Source organism: Candida oxycetoniae (assembly GCF_023343755.2).
Source record: "Candida oxycetoniae strain CBS 10844 chromosome Unknown scaffold30, whole genome shotgun sequence".
Taxonomy (NCBI): domain Eukaryota; kingdom Fungi; phylum Ascomycota; class Pichiomycetes; order Serinales; family Debaryomycetaceae; genus Lodderomyces; species Lodderomyces oxycetoniae.
The window spans coordinates 22,038-49,617 of record NW_026055437.1 but is presented as its reverse complement, the minus strand read 5'-3'; the positions used below and the strand labels follow the sequence as shown (position 1 = coordinate 49,617).

At 37.6% G+C, this 27,580-nt stretch overlaps 13 protein-coding genes across 13 annotated transcripts; 9 read left to right on the top strand and 4 right to left on the bottom strand. All coding sequences in view use genetic code 12, as the record gives it.

The window, feature by feature from the left end:
* Positions 1–1,872: 1,872 nt before the first annotated feature.
* KGF56_002683 (uncharacterized protein) lies at positions 1,873–3,369 on the top strand (the record flags this gene model as incomplete). The annotated part of the gene is made up of 1 exon (XM_049323938.1): positions 1,873–3,369. The coding sequence occupies one exon, from the start codon at positions 1,873–1,875 to the stop codon at positions 3,367–3,369; it is 1,497 nt and encodes a 498-aa protein (XP_049180236.1).
* A 318-nt stretch (positions 3,370–3,687) lies between these two features.
* KGF56_002682 (uncharacterized protein) lies at positions 3,688–4,938 on the top strand (the record flags this gene model as incomplete). The annotated part of the gene is made up of 1 exon (XM_049323937.1): positions 3,688–4,938. The coding sequence occupies one exon, from the start codon at positions 3,688–3,690 to the stop codon at positions 4,936–4,938; it is 1,251 nt and encodes a 416-aa protein (XP_049180235.1).
* Positions 4,939–5,074: 136 nt separating this feature from the next.
* Positions 5,075–5,920, bottom strand: KGF56_002681 (uncharacterized protein; the record flags this gene model as incomplete). The annotated part of the gene is made up of 1 exon (XM_049323936.1): positions 5,075–5,920. The coding sequence occupies one exon, from the start codon at positions 5,918–5,920 to the stop codon at positions 5,075–5,077; it is 846 nt and encodes a 281-aa protein (XP_049180234.1).
* A 1,329-nt stretch (positions 5,921–7,249) lies between these two features.
* On the bottom strand, positions 7,250–8,562 carry KGF56_002680 (uncharacterized protein; the record flags this gene model as incomplete). The annotated part of the gene is made up of 2 exons (XM_049323935.1): positions 7,250–7,456; positions 7,822–8,562. The coding sequence occupies 2 exons, from the start codon at positions 8,560–8,562 to the stop codon at positions 7,250–7,252; spliced, it is 948 nt and encodes a 315-aa protein (XP_049180233.1).
* Positions 8,563–9,306: 744 nt separating this feature from the next.
* Positions 9,307–10,617, bottom strand: KGF56_002679 (uncharacterized protein; the record flags this gene model as incomplete). The annotated part of the gene is made up of 1 exon (XM_049323934.1): positions 9,307–10,617. One exon carries the CDS (start codon positions 10,615–10,617, stop codon positions 9,307–9,309), a length of 1,311 nt encoding a protein of 436 aa, XP_049180232.1.
* Positions 10,618–11,047: 430 nt separating this feature from the next.
* KGF56_002678 (uncharacterized protein) lies at positions 11,048–11,920 on the top strand (the record flags this gene model as incomplete). The annotated part of the gene is made up of 1 exon (XM_049323933.1): positions 11,048–11,920. One exon carries the CDS (start codon positions 11,048–11,050, stop codon positions 11,918–11,920), a length of 873 nt encoding a protein of 290 aa, XP_049180231.1.
* Positions 11,921–14,179: 2,259 nt separating this feature from the next.
* Positions 14,180–16,306, top strand: KGF56_002677 (uncharacterized protein; the record flags this gene model as incomplete). Its single annotated transcript, XM_049323932.1, has 1 exon — positions 14,180–16,306. The coding sequence occupies one exon, from the start codon at positions 14,180–14,182 to the stop codon at positions 16,304–16,306; it is 2,127 nt and encodes a 708-aa protein (XP_049180230.1).
* A 983-nt stretch (positions 16,307–17,289) lies between these two features.
* On the top strand, positions 17,290–18,691 carry MTW1 (MIND complex subunit; the record flags this gene model as incomplete). Its single annotated transcript, XM_049323931.1, has 2 exons — positions 17,290–17,298; positions 17,768–18,691. The coding sequence occupies 2 exons, from the start codon at positions 17,290–17,292 to the stop codon at positions 18,689–18,691; spliced, it is 933 nt and encodes a 310-aa protein (XP_049180229.1).
* A 252-nt stretch (positions 18,692–18,943) lies between these two features.
* PHO23 (Pho23p) lies at positions 18,944–20,245 on the top strand (the record flags this gene model as incomplete). Its single annotated transcript, XM_049323930.1, has 1 exon — positions 18,944–20,245. The coding sequence occupies one exon, from the start codon at positions 18,944–18,946 to the stop codon at positions 20,243–20,245; it is 1,302 nt and encodes a 433-aa protein (XP_049180228.1).
* Positions 20,246–22,384: 2,139 nt separating this feature from the next.
* RAS1 (Ras family GTPase) lies at positions 22,385–23,245 on the top strand (the record flags this gene model as incomplete). The annotated part of the gene is made up of 1 exon (XM_049323929.1): positions 22,385–23,245. The coding sequence occupies one exon, from the start codon at positions 22,385–22,387 to the stop codon at positions 23,243–23,245; it is 861 nt and encodes a 286-aa protein (XP_049180227.1).
* A 356-nt stretch (positions 23,246–23,601) lies between these two features.
* KGF56_002673 (dolichyl-diphosphooligosaccharide-protein glycotransferase) lies at positions 23,602–24,150 on the bottom strand (the record flags this gene model as incomplete). Its single annotated transcript, XM_049323927.1, has 1 exon — positions 23,602–24,150. The coding sequence occupies one exon, from the start codon at positions 24,148–24,150 to the stop codon at positions 23,602–23,604; it is 549 nt and encodes a 182-aa protein (XP_049180226.1).
* A 215-nt stretch (positions 24,151–24,365) lies between these two features.
* On the top strand, positions 24,366–25,115 carry OCA1 (putative tyrosine protein phosphatase; the record flags this gene model as incomplete). The annotated part of the gene is made up of 1 exon (XM_049323926.1): positions 24,366–25,115. One exon carries the CDS (start codon positions 24,366–24,368, stop codon positions 25,113–25,115), a length of 750 nt encoding a protein of 249 aa, XP_049180225.1.
* A 1,287-nt stretch (positions 25,116–26,402) lies between these two features.
* Positions 26,403–27,293, top strand: KGF56_002671 (uncharacterized protein; the record flags this gene model as incomplete). Its single annotated transcript, XM_049323925.1, has 1 exon — positions 26,403–27,293. One exon carries the CDS (start codon positions 26,403–26,405, stop codon positions 27,291–27,293), a length of 891 nt encoding a protein of 296 aa, XP_049180224.1.
* Positions 27,294–27,580: the final 287 nt, after the last annotated feature.

Here is a 27,580-nt window from a genome sequence, read left to right as displayed (position 1 = left end):
CTAATAGCAACACTATCGACACGCCACTATCGACGCTCTATTATCTCGCTTTGCTCGCTAGTGGAGCAGAGCTAATAGCAACACTATCGACGCTCTATTATCTCGCTTTGCTCGATAGTGTCGCGTCTCCTTTACACAGTAAGTAACAAAAGATTACTTTCTTCTACTAAATAGGCTAAGGGATAAGGTTTCCTCGTCACTATCAGGAGTGAAAACCCTAACAATTTGATTATTTTTTTTTATTCTCTTAGCAATGATATATTTTCCTTCTTACCAATCTCTCCTGCTGCTTGCTCTCGTATAGCTTTGTTCTACTATGGTCTAGCTCTACCATAGCTTAGCTCTACTATAGCCTAGCTCTACTATGGCCTAGCTCTACTATAGCTTTGCTCTACTATAGCTTTGCTCTACCATAGCCTTTCTCTCCTATAGCTTAAGCCTTTCTCTTCTGTAGCTTTAGCCTTTTTTTTCAAGCCTTTCTTTCTTACGGCTTTTTTTTTTATTTTGCGTTTAGGTTGAAAGGGTAATACACAAAGATTCATTATACTAGCTTACTTATTCTTCTTTCCTTTTTCATGGTGCCCTTTTTTGTATTAACGAATGCTTACTTTCATAGTGCCGATTGAATCCTTTCAAATCCATATATTGTAACGAACAAAATTTACATTGTCTTTTCAAGCGATTGTTCACCATTACATTAGTGAACTTTCCAACATATTTTGGTGTATTAGACTTATTGTAAGATAATGCTACCTCATCAAAATCAGATGTATTTGTTATCAGCGAATGGGAAGTACTTGTTATCAGCGAATGGGCATTTGTTATCAGCGAATGGGCATTTGTTATCAGCGAATGGGCATTTGTTATCAGCGAATGGGCATTTGTTATCAGCGAATGGGCATTTGTTATCAGCGAATGGGTATTTGTTATCAGCGATTGCGAAATTTCTGGTACCGGCATCTTTGTCTTTTTGACTCGGCGGCTAGCCATATTGATCGTTTCATAGATACTCTTATTTAATGGATCAGTATTCTCAATTCCATTGACTGATGCACGCCGCTTACATAAACCCTTTTTAGGTAATGAGTCGAATATGAGAGTGTACACTCCAGTCCTGAAAAAGGGAGCATTTTCTGGAGCCTTAAGCGGCAAAGTCTCGCCAGAAAGAGGATTTAAGGAATTCTCAAAATTTTGGCAATCCCTCAAAACTCTTCGTCGAGTAGACGGTCTAAAAAAAACAAACACTCTTGGTTAGATGTACATTAAGTCCTTCATCTTGGTTTTAGTAATAATTATTAACGTACTTTGAATTCATTTAGTTTAATGATTGGTTGCAAATGTATTCCTAACAAAACCGATATTTTTGCGCAAAAATCAAACATAAAATTTTCAGTGACAATGTATACTACTAAAACTAAACCGCCATATACTCTATTTTTTATTCTCCATCAAAACAACCACAAGGTCAAAGACTTGAGAGGAAAAGTTTTGTACGGTTCATCTTCGAATTTGTTGTTTGGCTTGAGTCAAGAGATGGGAAGAAAACGGTTTTGTTTGGTATTACCCCTCCCCCACCCTGTTTAGACACAAAATAAACTTGGAAAAGAATATAGAGATAAGAGAGGCAGAGTATACATAGACCATCTCGCTTTACTCGATAGTGAAACCAATCTCATCAAACGCATATAACTAAGTTCGTTGTACCTCCATAAATGACTAGTTTTGTTGTAAATCATGGTTCGCTCAGCTTATTTATTGCTCATTTGTACATATTGTTTGCAACTAATGATGCCACACTTTGCACTCAATGATTTATAAATGGCACTTGAAAACCCTGTGTAAATCAGCATCAGCAAAGTAAGCAACTACAAAATGACAGTCAAGAGGCAAAAAAAGCCAAGAAAACCACTCATTATCAATGCCTTCGACATGGCAACCCCAGGTTTGCAAAGTCCTGGTTTGTGGAAACATCCAAAGGATAGATCACGTGACTATAATACAATCGAATACTGGGTCCATTTAGCCAAATTATTAGAAAAGGGTAAATTTAATGCTTTATTCATTGCTGATGTATTGGGACCCTATGACGTTTACAACGGTCCAAGAAACTTGACAGCCGCAGCAAAAGCAGGAGCTCAATGGCCAATTAACGAGCCTACAGCTGTGGTTTCTGCAATGGCTGCAGCTACCAAGAATTTGTCATTTGCCGTTACTTCAAGTACTATTAGTGAAGCGCCATATCATTTTGCAAGAAGGTTAGCTACTTTAGACCATTTGACAAGAGGAAGAGTTGGTTGGAATATTGTTTCTTCGTATTTGGATACTGCTAGCAGAAATCTTTTGAATGGAGAGCCATTGCCTCCACACGATGAAAGGTATGACAAGGCACAGGAATACTTGGAAGTAATTTACCAGTTGTTTTTGTCTTCTTGGGCCGATGACGCGGTAAAATTGGATACTGAAAAGGGAATTTTTGCCGATCCTGAAAGAATTCGCGAGATAAACTACAATGGGAAATACTTTAAAGTTCCAGGTCCCTTTATTTCTGAACCTAACCCGTATCAGAGAATACCTGTTATTTTGCAAGCTGGTTCAAGCTCCAAAGGTTTGGAGTATGCAGCAAAAAATGCCGAAGCCGTGTTTCTTAGTGGTCCGACTCTTGGTGGTTTGAAATCCCAAATTGAGAAATTGAACGCATTAATCAAAAAATTTGGAAGAAATCCAGATGATGTAAAGAAAGTGAAGTTGGCAACGGTGATAGTAGCGCCCACACACGACGAAGCTATTGAGAAATTCCACGAGTATAAAAAGTATGCTGATACTGAGGGTGCACAAGCACTATTTGGTGGTTGGACAGGTATAGATTTAGGTGACTATGACTGGGATCAGGAATTAGATCAAGTTGAAAGCAATGCGGTAAGGAGTATGGCAGAAATGTGGACAAAGCCGTTCCCGGGAGATCCGCCGGATTTGAAAAAAACTAGACAATACATTGCCGAAAAAGTTTCAGTTGGTGGTAGTGGTGTTTTATTTGTTGGTTCACCTACTGAAATTGCCGACGAAATTGAAAATTGGGTTGATGCAACTGGTGTTGATGGGTTTAACTTCACATATGCAATAACACCGGGAACGTTTGAAGATATTGTTGAATTATTGATTCCAGAATTGCAAAGAAGAGGTTTAGTATGGGACGACTACCCAAAGGAAGAATTGACTTTTAGAGAAAACTTATATGGTATTGAAGGAGAAGAACCAACTTATTTAAAGCCTGATCATCCGGCTTATAATCTCAGATGGAGAAATGAAGAATCTAAACAAGAGTTTGAAGAGAAACTAAGTAAAGCCTTGAAGGAACGATTTGGTAAATAATCATTTTTTTTATTTTCTTTCCTTGTTTCTTTCTTTTTGTTTGTTTGTTTCTTTGTTTGTAAAGTTTTGCAGCCACAGTTGCAAAAAAAAAAAAAAAGTGTCGCACATACTAATTGTTTTTTCTTCTTCATCTAATTATTCTTTTGCTTCATCTAATTATTCTTATCTTGAAGCCATAGTCCTTCCTTTTGTTAAGCGGGTTCTTTGTATTTTAAACTTGAAATCCTACTTGAGATTTTGAATAATGTTTGAATTAGCTTTTCTCTTTTTCGAAATTTCCCTATTTGTAGTACTACTACATTCACATTTCCACTTGTCATGTCTACTCTGTTAAAAACCTATACGTTACGACCATTCCAAGAAGCACCGTTGTCTTCATCCATTTCTATAAAGCCACTCCAACTAGAATCAATCGATTTATCTCTATACAAAGAGGGGCCTGAAAATCTACCACAGAGAAAGCAATTGGCTTTGAAAATTGAGAAATCTCTTTCAACGTATGGGTTTATTTCCGTGGTCAATCATGGTTTTGACATTGCAAAGTTGGAGTTTTTGAAATCCATTGCACAGGGTTTGCTAGAACTACCCTTTGAAGAACAAAAGAAATATCTCGCTGGTGCTTTGAAATCCGATCTTGAAGACAGGTCAACATCAGTAGGAGCTGAGAGAGGTGCGGGCTTTAAACCTAAAGGTTATTGGTCTATGAGGAATGGTGTTGAGGACTCAATTATACATTACAATTTCAATAACATGAATCATTCAATATTTTTCGATGAGGAGCATAATAATTACCCCGAGATTGTTAAAGATCATCTAAAAGAGATTGCTGAGTATTATAGATTTCTACATGGGGATACATTGAAAAAAATTTGCAACTTAGCGGATATCGTATTGGAGTTACCCGAGGGTTTTCTTTATGATAAATTTTATTCGGTTAAAGATAATGATTTTGATAGTTCTGGAGGTGGTGCAGGAAGATTTATGCTTTATGAAGCAATGGACATCGAGGATCAAAAAAAAGTCGACAATACCTGGCTTAGGGGTCATTCTGATAGTGGTGGATTCACATTTATTACTTCTCAGCCAATATTATCCTTGCAAATACGTGATTACTACACTGGAGAGTGGAATTATGTTGGTCACGCTCCAAACGGATTGATTGTGAATATTGGCGATGCAATGGAGTTTATCACCGGTGGGTATTTCAAATCTTCAATTCACAGAGTTGTAGCACCTCCTGATGACCAAAGTGGATATAAACGATTAGTTTTGATTTACTTTTCCAAACCTAAAAACACCTCCATCTTAGACCCGGAAGCAATAAACTCTCCAAAGTTGAACCGCTTGGGATATATCAAGCCAAAAGAGTGGGAAAAAATCAATTTCAATGCCTGGAATAATCAAAAGTCCCGTTTATTTGGTAAAAAGGCTATCAACGATACTACTAGCGAGGAGCCAAGGCTCGTATTATTGTACGGTCGTTTACATGAAAGATGGCATCAAGCTGAAACCAATTTCAGTTTAGAAGAAGCTACCAAAAGATTTGAAATACTCAAGGTTGATTTATAAGAAAAAGAAAAATGTGTCTATTCCATACATATATACTTTTATAATATGTTAGCTAGTAACGTAGAAATAAAATAAAAATTTATGGTAATATAGTCTAAGGTAGGCTTTGGCCTGGGGTGGCCTAAGTTTATTCAATCTAGAAGATATATTTGATTGCAGAGACCAAAAAGTTGACGGCCCAAATAAAGATGATTTTTCTGTAAGTTGCATTAGAAATAATCTTTGTAAAAGTGTTTTGAAGGAAACTTGTCTGGTTCAAAGCTGAAAACAATGAGTTTAAAGTTATAACACTATTGTCTATTATTGAAGTGGCCAATTTAACGACAAAGGCTTGACCATCGGAAGTAACCACCAAATCATCAATAATAGAAACCGCAAATCCCGAAGTGTTTAAAGATTGACAAATTGTCTCGACGTCTGCAACGAGGTTAAGTATACTAAGCAACGAGTCCCAGATTGATTGTTCAACTGATCCGAGTATATTGCCAATGAGATCTAGTATCAATCTTTTGAATATAGCTCCGTTTTTGTACAATGCAACAATAATATTCCACAAACCGGGCACTAGGGAGTAGTTTATAAAGAATCTCATCACAATAGAAACTGCTAAACCAGAGCTATCGGCTGCACTTAATAATGTTGTCAAAGTGTTGTGCTCAATATACTCTTCAATGGCTTTAATAGCCGTATTTTGTGTGACACTATTTGTGACTATTCCGTGCACGATTGTGACACCAGTGCCACTTTTGTTCAATGCTGTAAAAGCTGCAGTTAATAAGGCATTGTTGTCACGTTTCTGGGTACGATTTGCACCGGAGGCTTCCACTAATTGTTTCAAATATTCATCTATTTCCACGAAAACCTCATGACTTGGTTCTGTTGCTCTTTTGGCTACATCTTGAGTGGCCTGCTCCAAATCAAAAGTTTGAGCAAAAGTAAGACATAAGAAGAACAAAGAAAAGAGAGCGAATGAAAATCTCATTGTTTTATCAAATAACGTTTTTTTGATGGCTTATAAAAGCTTCCCCTTGTCTTTTTTTTTTAAAGTATTGAGTTCTTTTCTTTTTACCTTTCCTCTTTTTTTGACAATATGTAACTATTATATATCCATTTTTTAAGGTCTTGAACCGTCCAGATATAAATTATTTAAACTTCTTCGTAAAATAACTGTAATCGGAAAATGAGCCCAAATTACTCTTCTTAGGGGAGAATTAAACTTTGTAATATTGAGATGGAATGAGCATATACATTCGTATCGATTCTGATTATTCCGTATTTCGCTGTCTTAGATGGTTTTGTGTCATAAAACAAAACTTGTTTACCCCATAAGGAAATTTTTTATTTCTTTTGTTTCTTTTTTTTCTTTCATAACTGTATTCCCAATATAGTTTTAGTTTTAGTTTCAAGTTCAAGTATTTTGAGCAGCGACATCAGTAAACTACTAGGTTAGTTCTGGAGGAAAATCATCACTCTTACTTCCTCCCCCCTCCCTCCTCTGCCATAGCAAAAGTTCGTAACCATTACAACAAAACACCTGTTTTTTCTTGTGTTGTTCTTTTGCAAATGAGAAATGGGCTTTGGTGTTTACAAAAGGTCTTTTAAGATTTGGATTTGTTCAGGGACTATGACTATGACTATGAAAGAAGAAGGGAATCATTCTGCTCACTTTTTTCTTTAATCTAAAGTGTAAGTTTTTTTAAATTTAATGTGGCGTATTCTATTAAACACCACCATCAAAAGGAAATATTCCTCGTGGAAAAATTCTCCGTATTTGAAAAGTTTTCTGGGTATGGAAAGGACGCACGCTCTAGTCCTTTAGTGTTTAAATTCCATGTAAACAATGTTCTCCCCTCATCTCTCCACTTTCTCATTTTTCTGGTATACGACTTCTCTAGAAATGCATCACGTGATTTCTTCCTTAGTCAATAAAGTTAGGCTCATCACTTCTATACCTTCAATATACTCAATGTAGATTCTATATGGTTTTGTCTTATAGGTGTATTATTGTGTTTCTGGAAAAATGCCTGGGTTGGATTGGTAGCGAAAAATTGTTTTCTTTTTGCAACCTTTTCATAATTTTTCTTTTTCTCATATCATTTAAAATATCTTGCTTATTCACCAGTACCCCCTCTCCCCCTTCGCGTACATACACACACGCACACATATTCTCTCTCTCTATATATATATATATTTATTTGTATCAGACTACAGGTCTTGATCATCATCTTCACTCGTGAAAAGCGTTACAATTAATGCAAAAAAGCATACACATCCCAATAACCACCAACTAAGCCCTCCGTACCCTTTTATATCAGAAAGTGTCATCACATAACCCCATATTAGAGGCGATATAAACCGGGCTAATGCTGTCACGGAAATAGTATATGAATTTATCAATGCGCGGTTCTTTTTTCGGGTAGCACAATGAATCAATAAAGTCAATTGTGACATATTCATCGACCCGATGAATGCTATGATATACCCGTTTATGTATAGTAAGCACTTTGATAGATTTTGACTAGTGTGGCTGTATTCGGGAATTGTAAACACCGTTAGTGGTAGGAGCACGTACATCACCGGCATTAATGCCAATCCACAGCGAAAGGCATGTAGGAGCGAAAAGTGTTTACTAATTACAGGGAATAGTAGGCTCACCAGAACAACACTTAATATACCGGTCAGCGAAAGTAGGTTCCCAATTGCTTCAGTTGTAAGACCAAAGCCTCCTTTCATCTTAAAGGGAAAGATAAGTGACTTTGCATCGACTTTTTTGGCGAGGAAAACAGGTAGGAATTCTGCATAAATGACATTCTGAAAGGATAGTAGGAAATTGCATGTAATTCGAAGGATAATTGGCCGGGTTACTATAGAATCCTCTACTACTATGACAGGAGCTTGTTGAGTGCTATTATCGTTGTTGAGCAGTTCCATTTCGTAATCTTCTTCATCTGAGATTGACATTAGGCGAGCTTCACTCTCGTCCTTGAGATGCCAAGGTCGGTCTAGAGTTTCAAACCTACACAACTGTCTGATCTTGTCTCCAACGTCCAAACCGATATCTCTCTTTCGTTTTATGTCATCATGAGTCTCTTCAAGAAAAAGCCAACCAAGGATAATGAAGCAAAAAATTAGTGACGCAACCACTATATTGGAAAATGCAAATGGGTATTTATCGAACAATCCATTTTCCTTCTTCTCGTCAAGATCTCTTTTGTAATCCCTATAATGATCAACATCTGTCAATTTTCCAGAGAGGTAATATCCAATAGCTTTTCCAAGGGACCAAATAAGCGATAAATTAGAAAAAGCAATACCTTGGTGTCTTTTCGCTACGGCTATTTCACCAACGGTTGTTCTCATTATTGAAACATTCCCGTTCAATAGCCCCATCATGGTTCTTGCAATTAAGGCCATATAAAAATTAGTACTAAATCCAAAAACAATCATGGAAATAGCTGTTCCCAAACAACCTAATAGTATAGTTGGTTTTCTTCCGTATTTGTCAGATGCTTTTCCCCATTGTACTGCACTTACAAATTGACTTAGTGAAAACGCCGAGGCCAAGTACCCACTGTACTTTGATACTTCAGCGTCGTTTTTCGCTATTCGGAAACTTTTAATCATAAAGAAAATATATGACAAAAAACTAGAAAATGCAATGGGCTCGGAAAGTCTTAAAAGACCGATTATTAACATTTGAAAAATCGGAAACCCCGAAAGTTGATCTCGAATAGAGTGTCGAGTGCTCATTTTCTTATCAATTTTTCGTTTTGGATTTCTTGGTTGGAAAAGTATGTGTTAGAGAAGGAGAGCAAAGAAAGGCATTTCATGTAGCATTTCATGTAACATTTTCTCAACTTGATCTAGAAGATTGACCCGATGCAAGCTTTTGTCTTTTTAAATTGAGAACAACACGGAATTGATGCCACACAGATAATGTAATATATACTAAAAAAAAATCGCATTGCTACTAAAGACGTTGAGCATAGTAAGCAAAACCAACGTTTTCAATCGCTCTACTATGATATGTGTGTACTCTAAACTTAGTTTGGTTAATACTCGCACCCAATAACTTCCTACAGGTCAATTCAACGGGGGCTTGGCCGATAAAAATCGGGATCTCTCGGATATTTTTCCGATATATCAATCGGATAGCTATTAGTTTCCAATTCTAAAGTATTAGATGTGTCAAAGAAAAAAAGAAAAAAGGAAAAAGAAATGGCTAAAATATTACAAGCGAGATTAATTACATGACACTATCGAGCGAAGCGAGCTAGTGGAGCAACACTTGGTTGCTTGTTACGACACTACCAACACTTAGTCAGTGCTGCCCCATAGATGTTAAATAAAAAGAAGAAAAAAAATAAATTATTCCTCTCTTGCTTGATCATATAGTAACACAGTCCTTAGTAATACTTGGAAGCCATTTTCAACTTCTTCAGGTGAAGAGTATTCCTCGGGAGTGTGAGAAAGGCCGTCTTTTGAAGGAATGAAAATCATTGATGTAGGCACTCTTGTACTTGTAAAACATGAATCATGTCCTGCACCACTCACAATCTCTCTGATTTCATTTTCGTTGAATAGTTGTAATGCTGCCTTCTTCACTGTATCGATGTTGTTCTGGTTGAATTTAATCGCCTTTGATGTAGTGATATTGTGAAAATCAACAGTTAATGGTTTAGCAAATGTTGAGCCGATTCCTGTATTAGCAATGTGCGTTGCTTTTGATTTGATTTCGGTCATTATTCCCAGAAGCGCTTCATCTTCCACGTGTCTCACATCCAAGGTGAACTTAACAATGTTGGGTATTACATTGACGGATGATGGCTCTAAATTCAACGTACCTATAGTGGCCAATCCGCCCAGTCTTTCCGCAGTCTCAATAGCCATGAGTATAATTTTAGATGCAGTTACTAATGCATCAGACCTAGTGTTCATTGGTGTAGTACCTGCATGTGAAGATCGGCCAAAAACAGTAACCATGTTCCATTCAAATGCTTGCCCTCCTACAACAACCCCGATTTTCTTACCTTCTTGTTCCAAAACGGGACCCTGTTCAATGTGGAGTTCAAAATGGCACGCCAATGGATTGGATTGATAGGATGCAGGCACCTTGCCAGCATACCCGATTCTTGAAAGTTCCTCGCCAAAGACCTTTGGTGTATCATCTATGGACTTCAAGGCCAAACATGTTTCTAATGGAATTTTCTCAGCCCATACTCCGCTCGCAACCATACTCATTGGGAACCTTGCACCTTCTTCGTTTGTCCAGTTTACCAAAGCAATGGGAAAGTTTGGAACAATATTGTTCTCTTTGAGTGTTCTCAACACCTCAAGACCACTCAACACACCTAATATTCCATCATATCTACCTCCACTGGGCTGAGTATCCAAATGAGAACCAATTCCTGTAGGCAAACCTTTGTTTTTACTAGGATAAATAGCAAAGATGTTACCTACTTGATCTATTTTGATAGTACAGCCTAAATCGCTAGTCTCCTTAACAAACCAGTCTCTCACGCATTTATCTAGATCTGATAAGGCTAATCTGCATACCCCAGTTTGAGAAGCTTCCTTACCCCAGACTCCTTTTGCTCCCCACTTTGCCGTTTCGTGAATGGTTTGCACAAGTCTCCCCTTTTGCGTTTTGATCAGTTCAAAGTCAATAGCACCTGTCATTTAGTGGATTTGATAAAAAGCAATGTTTAACGTTTGTTTGACCTGTGGGAGAGACATATCGATCTGTAAATATAATCACCTAAATATACACTATGATATGCAAATAAAAAGTGAAAAATTTTGAAAAATTTAGTTATCTCTAGGCGCAAAAATACTAAAGAGACTAAGCGGCTAAGGGGAGAAGGAAAGAAGAGGAGGGGTAGTAGCTATACCCGCTAAGATCTAAGATATAGGTGACTCCACAATAAAAGAAATAAAAAAAAAAAAAATATCTATATTCAAAATAATGATAAATGCTCTTACATGACTATGCTTTTGCGTTTTACATAAGTTATCAGTATTTTAAAGCAGTTGTCCTCTTGTATATAAATATGCAACGCAATGCCAAAAAAAAGAGACATTTTCATTGACATCCAACTAAGCATAGACAATGGCACCGACTTCAACCCAACCAGATTTGACAGCTACTTCAAGAGGATACCAATTTGGTGAAAGGGGATCTCATAACATTTCGCTTGGAGGTCCACATCCTTACCGAAGGGTAACTTTTGAAAATCCTTTAGATGCAAGAAAACATATGCTTGAACATGGAGCTGCTGTTTTTCGAGTTTTTGCTCGTAAAGGATATGATGAAGGAGAAGCAGGGCATTGCTCATTACGTGACCCAATTGATCCTGATACGTTTTGGATTAATCCACTTGGGGTTCATTTTGGACTCATTAGAGCAGAGGACTTGGTCCATGTTACCGAAGAAGGTGAGATTTTGCCTGATGGCAACCAAGCTCCTATAAATGCTGCCGGTTTTGCAATTCACTCATCATTACATAAAGCTAGACCAGATGTCAATGCCGCGTGTCATTGTCACTCCATATATGGGAAAGCATATAGTGCGTTTGGAAAAGAGTTGGAAATTATTAATCAAGATTCTTGCATGTTTTTCAAGAATCAAGCCGTTTATACGGATTTTGGCGGGGTTGCTTTAGAGAAGGATGAAGGGCTGGCTATTGCTAAAGCGGCTGGTTCTGCTAATGCTATTATTTTACAGAATCATGGGTTATTGACACTTGGTGAAACTATTGATGGTGCTGCTTATTTGTTTACATTGATGGAGAAATCGTGTCAGGTTCAATTATCGGTTGATGCTGCTGTTTCAAAAGGGAATCCTAGGATATTGATACCTGAGGAGGAAGCTAGTTATAGTGCTTTTGTTACTAATGACCCTGATACTTTATATGCTGCCTTCCAAGCTGATTACAACTACCAATTGAAGTTGTCGAATGGCGACTTTTTGTTTGCAAAGTGAAGGGGGAGGAGCAAGAATCAAATGTTTAACCTTTAATAACGAGAGACTAGAAGTGTGGTTCGAGAAACGGGCACATACTCTGGTATTTCTACATTCTCTACATTCTCTCGATTAGTGTTGGATTACGTCTCAGTAGAGTTAAATTCTTTTCTAGGAGATGCAACAAAAATTTCGCAGCCAAATCACAAAGCCGAAAAAAAGAAAAAAAATATTAATAGGACACTATCGGCACTATCGAGCAGAGCGAGATAGTGGAGCATCACCAGCTGCCACCGACGCTATCGAGCAAAGCGGGATAGTGGAGCTGTATTTACAAGCTTGCTGCAACACTGGGGACACTGGATGTCGGCAGTACTTACAAGCTTGCTACAACACTGGGGACAACACTGGGGACATTGGATGTTGGTATAGTCAGTGTGCTCCACTATCTCGCTCTGCTCGATAGTGTCAAAAATAATCCTTAATTACCATTTCTTTTTTCATTCTTGGTGCAACCACACATGTATATTCATGTTATCGTAGTATAGTGTAATAACGGAAAAAGACTTTATAGGCAGTCGAAACAAGACAACAGATGAAAAAAGTAACAGGTTGCTTACGAAGAAGTTTATGAAAAAAATGAGTATATATCAGATATTTTCAAAAGTACATTTGGTAGCTCGCGATTTCCTATTTGTAAGTTTTGAGCCAGCTAACTTTTTAAAAAAAAAGGGGATAGTGGAAAGCTGGCTGTTGGATGTAAAGCCGGGTGGCTGATATTAAAAAGAGGTATTAGTCGGATGTAGAGCCTGGTGGCTGATAGTGGAAAGCTGGTTGTTGGATGTAATGAATGGCTGATAGTGGAAAGCTGGTTGTAGGATGTAATGGATGGCTGATAGTGGAAAGCTGGTTGTAGGATGTAATGGATGGTTGATATTAATAGAGTTGTTAGTTGTTTAATTTTGGCTGGCATTCATTGCCAAATTAAGTTAAAAATAATTACTATAATTTTCCGACTCTGATCTTGATAAATATGCAATAGTGCTTAGATTATAAAGAGACGCTATTAACTACATAATCTAAATGGTTACCAGAAATGAATATATCTATTTTTGGATACTAATTTGTGACACTATCGGCACTATCGAGCCAAGCGAGATAGTGGATCAGCACTGTTTAGCAGCACTATGGGGCAGCACTGTTTAGCAGCACTATGGAGCAGCACTGTGTAGCAGCACTGACTACACTATCGAGTAACACTATCTCGCTCTGCTCGATAGTGTTGAAAGCAACTTTATTTATCCTTTACATTTGCACTCTTTACATTTACATATTTACTTGCAATTACGACAAAATCAGACAGACAGACAAAAGAATAATAAATAGATAGGGCGCTAGCATGAAAAAAATAATAAAGCTTTCAAAGAAAGATACTTTTATATAATGGCAATCATATAAACAAGTGTGTATAGGTAACAAGGTACCTCACGGCTATAGAGTAAAGTTCTTTCCCCCCCCCAGAGGCGTTGTAGAGAATTTATAATATTATGTATATGTACTGGTTACTGGTTACTGGTTACTGGTTACTGGTACTGGTTACTGGTTACTGGTTATTGGTACTGGTTACTGGTTACTGGTTACTGGCTAGCAGTAGCTACTACCTGTTGCGTATCTAAGAAACATTAGTGTAGTAGAACTTCCCTTTGTCAATTAAGAAGGGAATTTCATCCTGGCAGTCCAAACGGAAAAAAAAATGCTCTTTTTTAAAGTTTAGTTGCCCACTTATTGTGAGCTTTGTGAGCTCATTGACACATTTTAATATTTCGTTAGATTTCACATCAGACTCTTACATATTAGACTCTCACAGATTTATTGTTATAGTATTTAAATTTTCATTATAACTTTGGCACCCTTATTCAATTTTGTTCAGCTTAAAAAAAAAGAGAGCCGAGTAAGATCAACTTGAGTAGACTATTAGCAATCTATTCCTTTTTGTTTTTTTCCACATAATATACCAGTACCATTTGCATTACCCAGGTAATATACCAATACCCTTTGCGTCACCCAGGTAAAATACCAGTACCACCTGTATCACCCAGGTAAAATACCAATACCACCTGCATCATCTTCACACGATAAACGATAACGGGACTACATTTCGACATCTCAATCTATTTGTCCTAGCCGATCAGTCCAACGTCTTGGATCTCCATTTCATTCGCTTTTAATTATATTCACTCGCTTATCGCCAACAGTCGTCAACCCATAATTGATCTAAGGATGAATATAGACTTCAGTTTGCCCACTCAAAACTTTACCGACTCCTCACCAAGGATACACCAAAGGTCTTTCTCGTCGGTTTCGGTGCCTACTCTTGATAACGACATTAATCATCATCAGCTTATATCACCTAATCCAAACTCATTTATATTGAATAGTGACAATAGTCACCAATCTAGCGCATTCCCACCGGTTGATTTATTGGACTTGTTGCAATCGAATTTAGACGATATTGATACCTTCAAACCACGGCCACCTTATTTGCAAACTCCAAAATCAGCCATTAGTCCCAGTTTCAATCAACCTTTTATGGGGTCAAACTTTTCAAACAACAACACTCCTACAATTGCCCAAATGGGTACTTTCAACACCTCCTCGACCAATGTCAATCATATACCCACTTCCCAATTTTCACCGATTACTCCAAATGTACTAAATTTTAAACCAGCTTATAGTATGAGTAATTTAAGTGAACCAATGTTGAAAACTCCCAATTCAATGATGTCTAAGAATTATTCACCACTGCAATTCACCTCACCAACAGCTCAAGCACACGCACACGCACACTCAAATGCCCACGCACAACTTGCATCATTGTCGTCAACAACGACAACTTCAATTAGTGAAAGGAATGGTTCAATAGTAGACCTTGTTGCTTTGGATCCATATGAACCACTGATCCAACATCAAGTACCACTAGCACCAGCACCGCCACATATCTCACAGCAGATCCCACATCAACAACAGCATTTCCAAGTGCAACTGATAAATGATACCTCTTCGGCTGCTAAATTTTTTCAACAACAAAGTGAGTTTGCTCAATATCAACAGGAAATAGATAACGCTAGTCGTATTAAATTCCGATCAGAGCTGAATTTACAGCTACAGTTTAATTTCCATCAACAAAGCGAAAAACAACAGCAGCAACAACAGCAACAGCAGCAGCAACAGCAGCAACAGCAACAGCAGCAACAGCAACAGCAACAGCAACAGCAACAACAGCAGCAACAGCAACAACAACAGCAACAGCAACAACAACAGCAACAGCAACAACAACAGCAACAGCAACAACAACAGCAACAGCAACAACAACAGCAACAGCAACAACAACAGCAACAGCAACACTTGAACTTTGCAGAAAAGAATGAAACTTTAAAACAACTTGATTCAAAGCCCAAAAGAAAATCAAGTTGTAAACCTGTTAACAGGAATAAAAAGAAGAAACAAAGTCCAAACTCGTCATTCTTACAATTGAATGAATTAAATGGTCATCCTGAAGAAAAAGATACCAATAATGAAAAATATCAATTCATTCCATCTGCTTCTAGGCAGTCTGATGATTCACCAACAACAATTGAAGCCTTGAGTCCACAATCTTCTAATGAAGATGAATTGGGAATAACTACTTCAAACACCATAATTACTGCTGAAGAATTGTTAAGTACTGACTTTTTTGACTCAAAGCCAACTTCTGCAGCGGCAGTAGTAGAAACACCAGCACCTGCAGTGGTGACACCAGTAGCAGCAGCAACACGTTCATTTGCCACGAAATCAACTAACGATTTGCTTACTGAATTTGTGGATTTAGATTACGATGAGGAAAAGAACAATCTACGTTTTATTGACGATGATCAGACAATTTTCACAATCACATCTCAGACTAATACAAGACAACCACAAACTCATAAAAGAAACACTTCTATGGCATCTTTGTCAAAAAAGAAAAAACCAGCATCCCACTCAAATTCAACCACTACGTTCATCATGAACCCTAAACTACAATGGTCAGAAAATCAAACTACATCAACAACTACGTCTACTAGCGCGTCGTCTACTGCCCAACTACTGCTGCTGCTGAGAAAAACAAGCTCATCAAACATCACTAGTAATGGACATTTAGAAATGATTAAAAGTATGCCCGTATTTGCATTGACTAACCATTACTCATTTATTTATGAAAATGTGGACTCAATATACCTGGATGATGCAAATAGTAAGGAAGAAAAACAACTGCCGACACAGGAAATAGGAACAAAGGGTAAAAATGAAAAAGCTTCAGCTAAGAATTTGCCTTCCTATAACTTGCAATCCAGTTTGGTTGAATTTCAACTTGATTTGAAAAAATGAATTGCATAATTAGGGTTAATGGACGATATATATTTAATTCTTTATAGGTACTTTTAATATTTTTAGTGAGATCTATCGAGCGGAGCGAGATAGTGGAGTACACTGACTAATGGGTTTGATTGCGTAATTGAACAAGGAGGGTAAAAACTATCGAGCGAAGCGAGATAGTGGAGCAGCACTTACTACACCGACACTATCGAGCGACACTAAAAGAGTCACAGGGAGTAATGGGTCTAGTGGTAACTGCTAATTCCAGCAAGTTCAATGTCTTAAAGCCACTTTTTTTTTAACTATCTACAGTAATTGAATTGAATTTGAAATATGTTTTCAACACTTTATCGAAATACAAAAGAAAAAAAAGAGATTAACTGCTGAATAAGTACTCTTTCCCTATTACAACCCTATCGAGCAGAGCGAGATAGTGGAGCAACACTCTGTAGCTTGTGACGACACTATCGAGCAGAGCGAGATAGTGGAGCAACACTGACTAGCTTATTACAACCCTATCGAGCAAAGCGAGATAGTGGAGCAACACTGACTAGCTTATTACAACCCTATCGAGCAAAGCGAGATAGTGGAGCAACACTGACTAGCTTATTACAACCCTATCGAGCAAAGCGAGATAGTGGAGCAACACTGACTAGCTTATTACAACCCTATCGAGCAAAGCGAGATAGTGGAGCAACACTGACTAGCTTATTACAACCCTATCGAGCAAAGCGAGATAGTGGAGCAACACTGACTAGCTTATTACAACCCTATATCACTAGTCGCCCTCTATCATTTTCATTCAAAGCACTCTTTTCATTCAAAGCATCTCTTTTCATTCAAAGCACTCTTTTTATTCAAAGCATCTCTTTTCATTCAAAGCACTCTTTACAAGTCTTTATCCCTAGGCACATAATCCTTTGTCAAAATAGGCTGATGTCTAAACCTGTCCGTTATTGAAATTTTTCCTTCGTTGTTGTATGCCCACATCGTCAATGCTACAGGTATGATACCCATCATCAAAATATTAAAAGCAGCTGATTTTGGTTTGAAACGAAAGTACGTGCCGAGTTTTTCCTTCGCCGTATTGAATTTCTGTAATTCTCTATCTGGATGTAATGTTCCTGCCATTGTATATAGCTATTTATCTATTCGTGTGCCTATATAGATATAGAGGGTAGAAAAGTTGATGGGGTCAATTGAATACTGTTTAATTGGTGAAAGAGAATTTTATGCCAAAAATGGGAATTGTCGTGAAAAAAGGAACAGTAGTGCTGGAAACCATTTTGCGACACTTACCAGAAGAAAAAAAATGTCAACAAAGGAGATACTGAGAGATTGCAAAAAACTAGCTATAATAGATTTCATAAGTATTCTAGTAGCTGTATAGAGAGAGAGAGAGAGAGTTTGTGTGTGTGTGTGTGTGTGTATGAGATGAGCAGTGGCACGCCGGATAAGTTATCAAGTGTTCAGGATACGCGAACGGCGGCATTGGTTACTGAGCATTTTGGGTTTAGTCCTATAAAGATAGTTGACGATGTAATCAATGCGATAGACAGTATAACAATAAAGGGAGTAGAAGCATTTGAGAAGTTTCTTTTGGATCTACATAGTGAGGGTAAATTCCCTTCCGAGGTTACTGTTGATGATATTCATAAGGGCACGGCGAAATTGGAGCTGTTGATTCAGAATAAAATTGACTTTAGTTTTGATAAATACGAATTATATTGTTTAAGAAATATTTTCAATATACCGCAAAATTTGGTTAATAAAGGTCTCGTTAGATTAAAGCACCATGAACGAACAGATTTTAGTGGTATCAAAGGGAAACATCAGGCGAAGTTGGAATTCGATAGGGAAGTGACTAAGTTGTATGATAAAATCGAGGTAGAATTATATCAAAGAAAGATTATCAAATTACAAATTAATAAAGCTGAAAAGATTGTTAAATATTTGAGTTTTATAAGGGACAATTTATCAGTCTTGAATGAGAAAGAAACAATACAACGAAACACTGGGGAGCGAAGCGAGCTAGTGTTGCATGACAGTCACCAACAGAACTCGTCAGCAGTAGTCTCTATAAAAGAGATTTATCAAAACCTAGAACCAATTGCTCAAACTATGGAATTTTTGCATAGACAATTGCATGAAATAATGACTAATGTAGAGAGCTTGAGTAGGAGATTGGATGACGATATTGCAAGGGATAAGATACTGATAAATTCTAGTGCTAGAGACCAATTTATTGAGAATAAAAGTAGGAGAATACTACAGAAATTGAATTTGCTGAATATAATGGGAGGAGAAGAACAGCCAAAATCAGTTGATGATATGGATATTGTGTCAATAAACGCAACCGAGGTTTCTGACCTCAACGAGGTTGCAAAGAACGTGTAGGTAGGGTGAAATTGAAGGACTTGTTTTGTTTTTATAGGGGGAAACCTGGTATTAGTGTAGATGGCAGGTGGTTTTGAAGTTGAAGGACTTGTTATTGGAAGACTTGGTATTAGACAGTAAGAGGATTGGTAGCGCACTCAAGTTACACAAATTTTTATTTTTACTTTTTTTCCTTTTTTGTTTTTCATTCTACTTTAAGAATTGAATAAGAATATACTACTTTATATAGTTGACCAACCAATAAAATCAAAGATGAGAGACACTATAGAACATAAGAAGAAGACCCAACGGGATGCGGCAAGTACTTATAAGACGCGTGCTCGAAATATCACGAATTTACACGAATTACTACCGGGCTTGAACGATATAAGTGATGCTTTTGAAGCATTACCACTAGATATTGTTAAATACTTTACACTTTTGAAAGAAATTGACGCCAAATGTATCAATACGGTTCCTCAAATCAACACTCGTATCAAATCATATATTGACAGCTTGCATAACTCCAAGAAACAGCAGCAGACAGAAACCAGCCCTCAGGAGAAACTCAAGGAAACGCATCAATTAAGTATCATTAAGAATAAGATCAATGAAATCATTCCGTGTTTGGAAGAGAAAATGCACGTTACTTCCGTTGCCACTGATTTATTGAATAAGCATATGTATAGAATTAACCAGGACTATAAGTTGATTATCCAGAATAATGAAATACCTGAAAATGTGCGAATTGGACCATTGATTCATCCGGCGATGATTTTGGATTCAACACATGGATTTAAAGACGGTAATGGTGAGCGAACAACTGGCGGCGGCGGAGGTAATAATCAAGGCACGGGGAACCTGGGGCACAATGGAAATAGTTCACAAACTCAACGTAGTGAAAGCAGAAGAGAGGTTTTAGCTGCTCGGAAAGCAAACAAGGAGGATGATAGAGATGGAACGGTTAGCGGGTCGAATTCAGGAAGGAAGAAGAAAATCAAAGAGCAAACCCCATTGGAAACGAATGAAGGTAAAACTAGTGGGAATGAAAGCAAGAAGAGGGGTAGAAATGATGACCGAAACAACAACAACAACAATAACAGTAATAACAGTAATAACAGTAATAATAATAATAACAGCAGCGGCAACCACAGCAACAGTAATAGCAATAGCAATAACAATAGGAACAACAGCAATAACAACAATAGTAGTAGTAGTAGTGGTGGTTCAAAAAAGAAGTTGAAAAAACTGGAGATTAATACAGACGATGAAGTGAAAGAAGAACAAGTGAATGGCATGTCCAATTATAATAGTAATAGCAACAACAATAAGAAGAATGCAATGACATCGATTGAGAAACCAAGAAGTGGTGCAGGAGGCGGCGGTGGTGGTGGCAATGAACCTACATATTGTTACTGCAACCAAGTTTCCTTTGGTGAAATGGTAGGATGTGATGGAGAAGACTGCAAACGTGAATGGTTTCATTTACCATGTATTGGGTTTAAGAACCCGCCAAAGGGGAAATGGTATTGTGACGATTGTATTATTAAGATGAAGAAACCTAAAAGAATGTAGGTCTGTTGTTTTGTAGAAAAATAAGAAAGAGAGAATCAACTTACTAGAAGAGTGGGTATTTGTTAAGAAAATGATTAGTTATCTGATGTAGGTTGAGTGTTATAGATCAATTAACGTAACGTAAGTTAATCTCAAGGCAGTAATTTGTGTTTTATATTTTTTGATGACCAAATTGACAGGGACACTTGGCCTCTTGGTCTCATCAGAAAGTCAAGGTACTGTTACAAGCTGTTAGTGTGTATTAGTATAATGATTACCATAGATAAACTCTTTTTGTTCCAGTACAAGCTATATTAGTATGGCTGAGCTAGAGGTGTTACTTTCTTTTTTATTTTTGCCGCTATTTTTTCAGATTAGTTTTATTTCTTTGTATGGGAAAGAAAAGCTGATACTTTGTTTCACTTTGAAAGAGGCAAGTTTAGTGGTGATAATGGTGTGAATGGAAACAAACGTTGCATCTACTATTTAGACACGCTAAAAAGAGTAATCTATGTAAAAGACTAAAACTGAGTGATAATCTTGATGGTACTAATTAAGTAAAACTCTTGATGAAACTAATTGAATAAAACTCTTGATGAAATTAAGTAAAGAGACTCTTTTACAGCTACACATATTCTGATGCCACAATTGTTTTTAATTTTGTTTTCTTTCTTGTCCTCTGCATTGGTGTCTTTCTTGTCCTCTGCATTGGTGTCTTTCTTGTCCTCTGCATTGGTGTCTTTCTTGTCCTTTGCATTGGTTTCTTTCTTGTCATGTGCATTTTTTTCTTAATTGGTGCTCGTTTGTTACATTTGTTAGGACATCGTGAGGATTAGCTATTTAATAAAGGCAGGTTGAGTAATTCAAAATTTCTCAAAATAGATATACCTTGAAGTAGTTTTGTTACTCTATGTTGCCTTTTCACTACCATCACAGTGGGCCATGAAAGCTGCTTAACCATAGGGACAATCTCACTTGTTTAGCTGTAAAAGACAACATTTCTACTGAAGAGACAATCTCACTTGTTTAGCCGTAAGAGATAACATTTCTACTGAAGAGACAATCTCACTTGTTTAGCCGTAAGAGATAACATTTCTACTGAAGAGACAATCTCACTTGTTTAGCCGTAAGAGATAACATTTCTACTGAAGAGACAATCTCACTTGTTTAGCCGTAAGAGATAACATTTCTACTGAAGAGACAATCTCACTTGTTTAGCCGTAAGAGATAACATTTCTACTGAAGAGACAATCTTACTTGTTTAGCCGTAAGAGATAACATTTCTACTGCTTAGCCGTAAGAGATAACATTTCTACTGCTTAGCCGTAAGAGATAACATTTCTACTGCTTAGCCGTAAGAGATAACATTTCTACTGCTTAGCCGTAAGAGATAACATTTCTACTGCTTAGCCGTAAGAGATAACATTTCTACTACTTAGCCGTAAGAGATAGCCTTTTTCTTTTTGGTCATACAAAAATAAAAGTATTTTTCTACTCCTTAGCCATAAGAAACAACCTTTCCACTGTTTAGGCAAAAGAGATACTTTTTCCACTGCTTAGTCATAAGAAAAACTTAAAGGGAGAGAATTTACCCTCCTTGCTATACTCCACTATCGAGCAGAGCGAGATAATGGAGCAGTAGCTTGTTACAAACTATCAGACACTATCTCGCTCTGCTCAATAGTGTTGTAATAAGCTACTGCTCAATAGTGTCGATAGTATTGATCTATCTACTATCGGCTAGACTCGTTTCCACTCGTCTAGTCTCTCTCCACTATCTCTGCTCGATAGTGTAAAGTGACTGTATTGTATCTTTGTCGTAGCTATGCCTCGCATATTTTCCGTCGACCCCCCCCCCCCCCCCCCCCCCATCTCAATTTGGCTTTATTTTCTCCCATTCAGCAAAAAACAGAATTGATTACACAAAAACTTCCCTAGAAACAAGCATTTCCAATCACAGTTGGAAACAGAGGAGGTTTTCTATTATAGCCAAGTTTCATTCATCATTGGTATCGAGAAAAAAGATTTATACATAAAGATTTATTTGTATTGACCTTTTTCTTTCTTTTTTTTTTTCCAATAGGCTAATATAGTGTATGTATACAGGTATTGGTAGATTTGTTTGAGAATAACAGTATATACTATTACCAAAAATAGATAATGTTGAGGGAATATAAGTTGGTCGTTGTTGGTGGTGGTGGTGTCGGTAAGTCAGCTCTAACAATCCAGCTTATTCAGTCGCATTTTGTCGATGAGTATGATCCAACTATCGAAGACAGTTACAGAAAACAGTGTAATATAGATGGCCAACAAGTGTTATTGGATATCTTGGACACTGCAGGGCAAGAAGAGTACTCGGCAATGAGAGAGCAATACATGAGAACTGGTGAAGGGTTCCTTTTGGTTTACTCAATAAACTCAAGAAACTCTCTTGAAGAATTGCAATCTTTTTACGAGCAAATACAGAGAGTCAAAGATAGTGATCACGTACCTGCCCTAGTTGTAGGGAACAAGTGTGATTTAGAAATGGAGAGACAAGTTAGCTACGAAGAAGGGTTGGCCTTGGCTAATCGTTTCCACTGTCCCTTCTTGGAAACTTCTGCAAAGCAAAGAATTAATGTTGAAGAGGCGTTTTTCGATTTGGTGAGATTTACCAGAGACACTGAAGCTGCTTTGAACCAGCAACGAGAGGAACAACAAAATAGAGAACGGAATTCACAAACACAGGGTCAACAACTGCATCAACTGCTGCAACAACAACAACAACAACTGCTGCAACAACAACAACAACAACAACAACAACAACAACCGTTGGGGGGTATGGGAGTTGGCAATTCACCGCCGAAACCAGTGCATAATAGTTCAAGCGGAGCTAATGGGCTCGGTGGTTCGGGACAAGGACTGCAGCAACAAAATCTGTCAAAAGGAGGTGGTGGTAATAGGAAAGCCAATTCACGAAACCAGCAATCAAAAGCTTCATCTCTGGAAAAATCGAAATCAGGTTGTTGTGTCATTGCTTAAACTAAAAAGCCTCATCTCTGGAAAAATCGAAATCAGGTTGTTGTGTCATTGTTTAAACTAAACATAGCTAACAGCCTATTATGCCCTTCCCACTTTCTCAACATCATGCTTATCCCTCCCCGCCTCTCTCTCCCACAAACACACACTATAAATGGTTTTCAAATTTGACTTTATATATTGATCCAAAATTATCAACTACAATCTCATTTATTCCATATCATTCTACTAGCATTTGCCTTTTGGCTTCCTGCTACCTTTCTATTTAGTATACAACAAAAAGTTTGCTTTCTTTTCCTGTTTTCCTCATATTTCTTCTTTTATTTTTTTGATTGATCCATTCTCTATAAGCGATTTGATCAATTAATAAAATGAATAACAATGAAATGCAAAATCAAACTGGCAAATAAAAAATCAGCAAATGCTCTCTCTGGTGTGATACTCTCAAATATCCTTTCTTTTTCCACGATTTTCGCTTCAACGACATCAATCTCTTCAATTTCTCCCTTGTTGTCAATGACAATATCGATTTCTTCTTCAGTGGTTTCCTTTTTAGTTTGGCCATCGTTGATTTGTAACCTCAAACTAACCAAAAGTACAAATTGTCCAACACATATAGCGAACCCACCCAAAAATGCATTGAATGGGAAATTACCAATCAATAAAACATAAATAAACTGTAAAACACCCAAAGCTACAAGGAAAACGAGGAAAATGTCAATCAATTTGAGTTTCGGCGTGAGTGTGCTAAAATAATCATTAATTGTAGTATTTAAAGCCTGTTTCAATTCGTGAATAGTAGAAATTATCGGCTTGGGTGCAAGAGAGATATTGCTCTCATGAGAAGATCCGGCTCTGGATGCTTTCTGGGCCTGTGCTTTCTTTATAGCTACGTTGTTCTTCGCCATGGTGTCGAATATCAATTTACAATTAGTATTAATAGATGGAATAAAGTCAAGTTTTCCACGTTTTGAGTATTTTTCAATGTCATTAGAGAAAAGGGAAAAAAAAAATTAAGACGTACTAATAATACCTCACTTGAGTTTCTCCAAGAGTCCTTTATATATATATATATATCGTGTAGGTGTTTGTTTGTGTTTGTGGTGTGTGGTTATGCTTGACCATGACTACGGAACAACCTGTACCGAGAGACGATCCTTTAAGATCAGATGTGATTGACAGTGTTGCGGTAGAGACAGATACAAGCCAGTCGCTGCAGGTACTCTATCAACAATACCAACAGAAGCAAAGCGCAGTACAAGAAGATACGCCGCTGCAAACGTCATCCACTAATTTCCACAAGATCACCGAACCGCCAACGCTACGAATCATTCCGCCATTAAACTTTTGTCCTGTTGAAAAGCAATTGTACCGCTCGGGCCAGCCATCAATGATCAACCAATCCTTCTTGAACCAACTCAATCTCAAAACAATTCTTTGGCTAGCTTCAGAAGAGCCAAATGACGAGTTTTTAGACTATTGCGCCGAGCAAAACATTCAGGTTGAGTTTGTTACGGGGATGACTGATTTTGAATACGACAAGTTACTGCAACATCCCCATCATCATCATCAAATAAACCCATGGGATTCTCTTAATGAATCAACAATAACCAAGGCGCTTGAGCTAATCATGGATAAAGGGAATTACCCTATGCTTGTATGTTGTGGAATGGGAAGACATAGAACAGGTACAGTGATTGGGTGTTTGAGAAGACTACAAGGTTGGAATCTAGCTAGTGTGAGTGAAGAGTATAGAAGATTTACCGGATCTAGAGGAGGAAGAATTTTGGTTGAATTGTTGATTGAAGGGTTCGATGTGGGAAGTGTAAGGATTGATATTGAGAAAGCGCCGGAGTGGTTGAGAATGAAGTAAGGAATACCATAAGATAAGATGAAATAAATAAAAAATAAAAAATAAAAAAGACCAGCAACCATACCCGTGTGTATTAGCGAAAATAGACTTGATAGGGATGTAAAATACATTTATCAGGGGTCATACCTTGAATATTGATTCTGATTCTGATTCTCAGAGAAAAAATACATCTATTGAACAAAATCAACCCTATCGAGCAACACTATCAAACACTATCGAACACTATCGAACACTATCGAACACTATCGAGCGAAGCGAGATAGTGTTACTCGATAGTGTCATTATTCAGTGTACTCGCTTCGCTCGATTGTGTCATTATTCAGTGTACTCCACTATCGAGCAACACTTAGTAGCTTGTTACAACAATATCTCGCTTCGCTCGATAGTGTTGCTAGATTGTGGCTTGTAAATCTACTTTGGTCATAGATTTAACTGCCCCCCTCCTTTACCAGCTTATCTCGGATATTTATGGTAGCGCACCAGTTTTTTACTTTGGGCATTAAAGCTTATCGGATCTCGTTACTCCACAATTCAAAAGACACTTTCTCTCTTATTGGCTGTTTATTTGTCTACGATTAAGTTTGGGCAAGTTTAGTAGAATAACTATGTAAATGGTTGATATACTACTACACACTGGGTCAACAGAAAAAGACGGCAGTAGCACCAAGGAGATTCATCATCCTTTTCCTCCCTCTCTTTTCATTGGTGCGTATTTCTTTTCGTGTTGGCTAGCTCGCTTCCCTCCCTCCCCTCCCCCCCCCCCCCCNCTCTCTCTCTCTCTCTCTCTCTCTCTCTCTCTCTCTCTCCCCTCCCCCCCCCCTCCCTCTGGTTCGCCACTTGGTTCATCCAATAATTTGTAGCCTGCCCTAAACACCGCACAACAAATATTTATTTAAAAATCCTTTTCTTTTTTGTTCTGATCATTCATGAAGGAGAAGACAACTTTTCTTTCATAGTCACACCCCGCCCAACTAAATTAATTCAAATCTAACTAGATACTTATTTGCCACAATTTTACTCAAGAGTCTATAGTAGCTAAAAAACGCATTACTTTAGACCTACACAAAAAGAGATTTACTCAGAGGCTAGTATCAGTTTCGAGCCAGAATCCGAGTTTGAAATCAGCGTGAGAGCAAGCCCTTTTTTTTTTTCTCGCCGCCCTTTTTATTTTTATCAACTCGTTTTTATTGTCGGGTCCCCTTACTGATTATTTTTCTTCCTTATTGTGTGCCCCCTCCTCCCCACCCACATTTTCCTACTTGACTAGTTTTGCATCTTGGTTATAAGATGGCAGTGAGATCGTGTATTAGCACTATCAAGTTATTGGGTCTAGGTTCTCTTGGTTTATTAACCACCTCAATTATCTATCAGTCGATACAAAATATTCCTCAATTGATTGACGGGATAAATTCCATTTATCAGCTAAACTTATCGACATTGAACCATCAAATCTTAAAGACAAAGCAATACATCTTGGGATCAAGGATTATAAATGGTGTGTTGACCGGGTTGAGCACCTTGTTCTTTTCACTTGCTTTCAAATATAGTGCTGTTGATGAGAAACATCCTTATTTGATATATGCTGCTATTGGCGCCCCCTTGAGCTTATTCGGTTTATACTATAAGGCTTGGATCTATGAGGATAAGATCTTGAGCAAGAGTGAGAGTGGAAAAGATAGGAAACATACTAAATTTACTTCACCTGTTACTAGTTCTGTTTCCACTTCAGACATTGAGTATGAAGATGGTGATGAAGGAGAAGATGCAGGAGGAAAAGAAAAGAAGAAAGATTATAGCGAACCAACAGAAACCATTTCAAAAGTTTGCTCTGCTGAAAATGAATTAGGTAGGTCGTATGTTCATCTTTCCGATGAATCGGGTATATCTACTCCAACCTCAACTCAACCACCATCACCACAAATCAAACAACAAAACAACCAACATGAAGATGAAGATGAGGACGATATTGTGATTGGCGAATCATCAGAACAGCCAAGGAAGGCAAAAACTGTAGAAGAAATTGAAGTGGATGCAGAAGTTGAAACAATTTTAATCAAAAAGGAAGTTGTTCAAGATTTAAAACATATTCGATCGGGATATTACATTGCTTCCTATATTTCTGGAGTGAGTTTGACACTCGCTGTTGTTGGGTTATTTGGCGACTTTTACTTTTTGTAAATGAAACGAGAAAGAAAACGAGAGAGAAAATAGGATGTTTATTTGATTGGTATTACTTGTTGTAATGGTGGTGGTGGTTGATGATGCTGTTTCTTTAGGTCTCTATATATTCGGGTTTTTAATATATATACTATTATATCGACACTATCGAGCGACACTATCGAGCGACACTATCGAGCGACACTATCGAGCGAAGCGAGATAGTGGAGCACACTGACTACACCTACACTATCGACACTATCGACACTATCGAGCGAAGCGAGATAGTGGAGCACACTGACTACACC